Here is a 5868-nt window from a genome sequence, read left to right on the forward strand (position 1 = left end):
AATATATTTTTTAACCATTTAATTTGAAGTTTTTGAATGATTTTTAAATAAAAACATTTTATAAAAAATGACATTTAAAAGATAATTTTTATTTTAAATTATGTACACACTAAAATAGCAAACTAGTAAAAATAAAAAAAATTACATCATATCCGGATTGTCCAATTTGAATCTGAACAGTTCAGATTTGGTGCTCATTACTTGGGTGTGATTAGCCCAAACTCAATGCAGCAACAAAAATAACCATAATGAAAACAAATATAAATCCTACGGCATTAAGATTAGATGTCAGTGATTACAGGTTATGGAAACAATGTTGAATATATTATAAAAAACATTCTTTAATATCACATGAATCACCCACTATGACTGATTATAATGGTATGTGGTGCAAGTCTAAGATAAAATTTTAGACTATAGGAACTCTAGATCAAATAAATGCCTAATTAAAGTAATAAATTACACGCCTTCATTTTAACTATTTGAGGCCCGAAACCTTACCTCTACGACTCTAGCTATATGCCCATTAACAAAATCATTCACCCAACATTAAAAGTGTCACGTTTCATCACCCTCCATTTGAAGATTGATTCCGAATTTCCTATTTCTTTAGTGCTTGTTTCTCTTTCAACTATTAATGCTATGCGTGTTTATTAATGGATTAATTGCGCGCTTGGTTTATTGGCCACCAATTAGAGGTGATTATTGTTCTCTAATTAAGCAAGAGACATGGATATTTTCTTTGGAAATTGTAAAAGTATTCTTCCCTTCATTTCATGTCTAGGCTAGTGTTGTACTCATCTCTCGGTCCCTTATTATAACATTCGAAAAAACCATATTTCCTGTTTTAAGAAAACTATTAAAATTAGTTAAAAATAATAAATAGGTAGGAAATCTATTTTTTTTCCCTCAAATTTGTCCTTATTTATAAATGGGTAGTGTAGTAGGTGTGAGTAAGAAAAAAGATGAAAGAGAATGCCTGGAAAGAAAATAATGAGAGTATATATTAATTAAAGATAAAGTAGTTAAAAATGTATCTATTATATATACAAATCTAAAGTGCATCTTATGAAATGGGACGAAACAATTTAAGAAATTATATTTTATAATAAGGGACAGATGATATATTAGATTTTCTTAATCTAATATTCCTCTAACCCTATTTATAAATCACACTTCCAGTATGTTTAACCAGAATTAAAAAAATTAAATCTTATTAACTCTACCTTGAAATTTAATAACTTTTCAACACTGTTCATAATTAATGGATACATTTTTCAAACAAATAAAAATTAACACTGTAATAAATGACAGACAAAATAGATCATCCATGATATAAAGTGACTTACATATAGTAATAAAAATAACATTATCTTTCTGTCTTATAGGAGAAATTTTTTTTAATTCTGTTTTATAATTATTTTATTTTACTTATTGTTTTATCTTTTAAGGTGATCAAAATTTTTAACCGTTTCAAATATTTGATATTTCTAAGATATAAAATTGACTAAAATAATTGTCATCTTCAAGAGACTTCAGCTTTTTTTTTCCCCCTTCAAATAACAATTATTTACCATTTATATCACTATCTTTCCTAGCCACCTATTATCAATATAATTAATAACTGTTTGCAAAAGTCAAATTTTAAATCGTGTACGAAACATTGAATAATACAATTTGGTTTTATATTTACTATATAATTCTCTCACTTCAACACCTACGAAAACTGGACATCAAATGTGCTTCACGATAAAATTCGTTGACTGTCAATAGGAGAGGAAAAGATATTGATTCGTGACCCGTTAAATCATAACAACAAAAAAAAGGTATCACCAAAAAAAAAACATTAAACTTAAGAGTGGATTATACTAAGCACCAAACTCACGGATTATTTTTTTTTCTAATAATAGAAAGTTTAGTTGATTTAGGTCAGGGCCAGGATATATCTCCATGCTTAGAGAGCCTTCGAACTCATGACCTTGTAAGTTATAAGCCACCTGCTTATCAACTGGATCAACTCTTGTTGGCAATTCACAGATTAATTTTAAAAAGACCCTCAAACTTATCATTCACATGGTTAATGAAAATTATATGTATTTACCATTTACATAATACAGATTAGAAACTAAAAAATATTTAGCACCATTTACCATTCAGAAAACATAAACTTTTTTTTTTTCTGGTAAGGAAAAAAAGTAGTAGACTAATGGTGAGTATTTATCATTAATAGTCTTTAACAATAATTCTCCCAAAGTATTCCCATAAAATTTAAAAAAATTGATGTAATGAACTGTTACATATACTTAATATAACTTTTTCCAAAAAAATATCGTCGCAAGAATCACAGGAAAATGAATTTCTTCATTTTTTAACAAATATTATTTTGAATAATTTCCTTTGAAAAAAATTAGTTGCTTAATCCCTATAATTTTGATTCAATTAAAACTCAGTCATCACTGATCATTAAGCTTTGATTTGCCTTATAACTCAATAAACCCTATCTATGAATTTTGACTCTGTGTAACTCAATTCATATAATTTTAACATTTTAAAACATTATTCCCTGATGTCCAAGAAATGACATAGTTTTTATAGTTTATTTTATGAAATAAAGGAACTAAAAGTTTGAAAAGTCAAAATTCCAAGAACTCTATTGGTCGAGTTGAATTTTAGAAATCTAGTTTTAAATAAATCAAAATTATAGGGACTGAATTAGATCAAGTGAAAATTTCATATTAAAACAATAGATAGGCCCAAATGATTAATTTTTCAGATTTACTTTTATCACTGTTTTCTGTTATTGTGCCTAGTACAAATCACAACAACGCCTGAACGAAGCAAGTAAACCATTATAATTGATTGTGGAACGTATCTCAATAGACGTGGTTTACACTTTCTTTTTGTCTCTCTTTCACTTTTATAGGCATAAAGTGGCAGTTTTTTATTGAATCCAACCCATGCTCTTGCAAATTTCACATATTGAAGCCACTTGCTGCAGCTTCTGCAATTTTCACATGTCTTAAGTGTGCCTTCGGTAGTTTCTACTGCAATTAACTCTCATATTTCTACAAGTTCTTTTGGAGGCAAATTAAAATTTGAATGTGACCCTAAACACCAACCAACGCAATTGACTTAGCTCATTATTATATTAAGTAATCATACAAGCAAGAAATCATTAATAAACGCCACTTGCAAATCAAATAGGAAAAAGTGTTGACTTGACCAGCCTCAGCTGAGGATGCACCGCGCCTTGCGTCCTATATATTCTCGTGTTAACTTCTAAGCAGAGCAAACCAACTTTCTTGTCCTTATGAATCTGTTATTTACATGGCAGAAGCAATACATGCTGAGATGAATCAAACAAACTTGGTGTCTGATAAAAGTGCTCAACAAATGGTGGAGCTGCAACCACTTCTTTCATCTCAGCCCGCAGATTTATCCTCCAATCACTTGCAACAACCACTCGTATTTGCTACTCTTTTCTTCAGTTCTAAAGCTTTTTCTTGTTTTCTATACTTTCTCTTGGCTTACAACTTTTATGGTTACTTCTGTTTATGTAATTCCTTAATCCTTAGACTTTTCTTAATTTTGTTACATTCTTTTTCATTTGCTCCCACCTCATTGGAGCCTCTTTTTTTAATCCTTTTCTTATTCTTAACAAATATGATGAGATTACAGTTCAGTTATTAAGAAAAGAAACATTTGTATTGTCCAAGCTTTATGGTCACCTTCATTGCTTTGCTAATCCGCAATTTCTGCTTTCCTTCTGAATCTAAATTGATATATAGATGGAAGATGAGGCGATCCGCATAGACATAAAAGCATTGACAGAGATTAGCGAAGATGGCCTCTTGTCGCCTTTGTGTTGTATCTACAGCGTGCCCACAACGATTCGTCTTCTAAATGAGCGAGCTTACACTCCTCAGGTTGTTTCCATTGGTCCTTTCCATCACGGTGATATGAGGCTGCAAGAAATGGAGAGGCAGAAAAAAATAATGTTTAAAAGATTTGTCCAAAGAGCTATGATAGACTCAGACAGTTTGGTTAATTTAGCAATACAGTCTGAACCAAAGATTCGTGCTTCTTATTTTGAGAGCATCAACTATGACAAGAAGGATCTTGTGAAACTGATATTAGTTGATTCTGCTTTCATCATTCAACTCTTTATTACGGACTAAGAAGCTCACCCAGAAGACGATGCTAAAGTCTCAAAATCATGGTTGGAGGATGCTATATTAAATGATTTGGTTTTACTTGAGAATCAACTTCCATTCTTTTTCCTTGAAGAGTTATATGATATAGCCTTTCCACATAACAACAGAGGTGATCTCCCTTCATTTATTGTGCTCACATATTCGTACTTTGACAATTTTAACATGCAAAATTTAGAGCCTAATCACAAGACAAAGCATTTCACAGATCTTTTGAGATTATTTTGCTTACCGAGAGCCCAAGTAGAAAGAAAATCCTTCGCAATGTATGGATCTGATACGCTTATGTATAGCGCAAATGAGTTACATGAGGCAGGAGTGAAGTTGATGGCAAGCACAAGCAAGTACTTTCTAGACTTGAAATTTTCAAGTCCTTTTCTTGAGATTCCTCCAATTTATGTTGGAGATATGACTGAAACTTTGTTCTGCAATTTGATGGCTTTAGAACAGTGTCATTATCCATTTCAACCATATTTTTGTGACTATATTTTTTTATTGGATATCTTAATCAAGACAAATAAAGATGTGGAGGTTCTTGCTCATGAAAAGATTATTAACGGCTGGCATGGTGATGCCAATGAGGTTGCTAGATTATTTAACGGTTTTGGGAAAAATATAATTCAACCCAATCTCAATGTTGAATACCTTAACATGTCCAAAGGGTTGAATGAGTTTTATGAAGATCCGTGGCACAAGAGAAAGGAAACTTTGAGGAGAGATTACTACAACACACCTTTGCAAACCATGGCTTCTATTGCTGCAATCATGCTTCTAATCCTCACCATCACTCAAAGCATATGTTCCATCCTCCAAGTAGTATAAAGGCAGCAACCTAGCTTTGAAGCTTGGTGTATTTTAGTATTCTGTCCTTGAAAATTTATGGTCCCTTGCTAATTTTATTAAGCATTTACTGCTGCCCCATGCGTAAAATAAATAACTATAATTGCAATCCTTATTCTTCGTTTTCTTTATTACGTACGCAATTTTTTGTGACAACTGCATAAGTTTGAAGCTTTGATTATATTATTTCTTTTTTTTTAACTTTATTTTTCAAACAAATAAAAACACGTCTGCGTTGTATAATTTATAACAGATAGATAAAGATTTTGTTTTGTAAAAATATGCAATGTTTAAATGACTTATAAGCAGGACTCTGACTCTCATTTGTGCACTTGTGTGTGCTATTGAATGTATAATATGATACTTCATTGCATGGAGTTTGATATTAGTCGTGCTATATGTAACACCTCATGTTTAAATCAATTAACTTTCCTTGCGGAAGCATTTGGAATCACTTTTGAAGGCTACAATTGATGAAAAATCAAGTTTGAAAATTTTCATTTACGTGTTACTATTCATTGTCACCTTAAAATGTGACAAACTTCAAAAATTCATAACTAATTGTAGAAAAATTGAAATTGAGTGATTCCAAGTTCTACAGAAAGCTCTTCGGATAAAATTTTGAGGAAAAATAGTTTCTGAACTGATTGCCTTGAAATTCGAGCTCAATTTCCTTTGAAAAAGTTACTGTTCATTTGGTTATTTTCGGATTTTATTGTATTTTTGCCTAACTTTGGAAAGGCACAACTTTCTGCTCAGTTATCAAAATCGAGCAAACTACCCCTCATTTTAAAGAGAAATATCAGATCTCCTTGCT

At 31.0% G+C, this 5868-nt stretch overlaps 1 protein-coding gene across 1 annotated transcript; it reads left to right on the top strand.

The window, feature by feature from the left end:
- Nucleotides 1-3788: 3788 nt before the first annotated feature.
- LOC114720231 (UPF0481 protein At3g47200-like) lies at nt 3789-5033 on the top strand. Its single transcript, XM_028905898.1, has 2 exons — nt 3789-4077; nt 4180-5033. Exons 1-2 carry the CDS (start codon nt 3789-3791, stop codon nt 5031-5033), a joined length of 1143 nt encoding a protein of 380 aa, XP_028761731.1.
- Nucleotides 5034-5868: the final 835 nt, after the last annotated feature.

Source organism: Neltuma alba, unplaced genomic scaffold, assembly GCF_004799145.2.
Source record: "Neltuma alba isolate B1F8T4 unplaced genomic scaffold, ASM479914v2 tig00000307_pilon, whole genome shotgun sequence".
In the NCBI taxonomy this organism is placed as follows: Eukaryota; Viridiplantae; Streptophyta; class Magnoliopsida; order Fabales; family Fabaceae; genus Neltuma; species Neltuma alba.

Coding starts and splice junctions, on each gene's coding strand:
- LOC114720231 (XM_028905898.1), top strand. CDS start 3,789: ATGGAAGATGAGGCGATCCGCATAGACATAAAAGCATTGACAGAGATT. Junction 4,078..4,179: donor ACAGTCTGAACCAAAGATTC/GTGCTTCTTATT, acceptor TTACGGACTAAG/AAGCTCACCCAGAAGACGAT.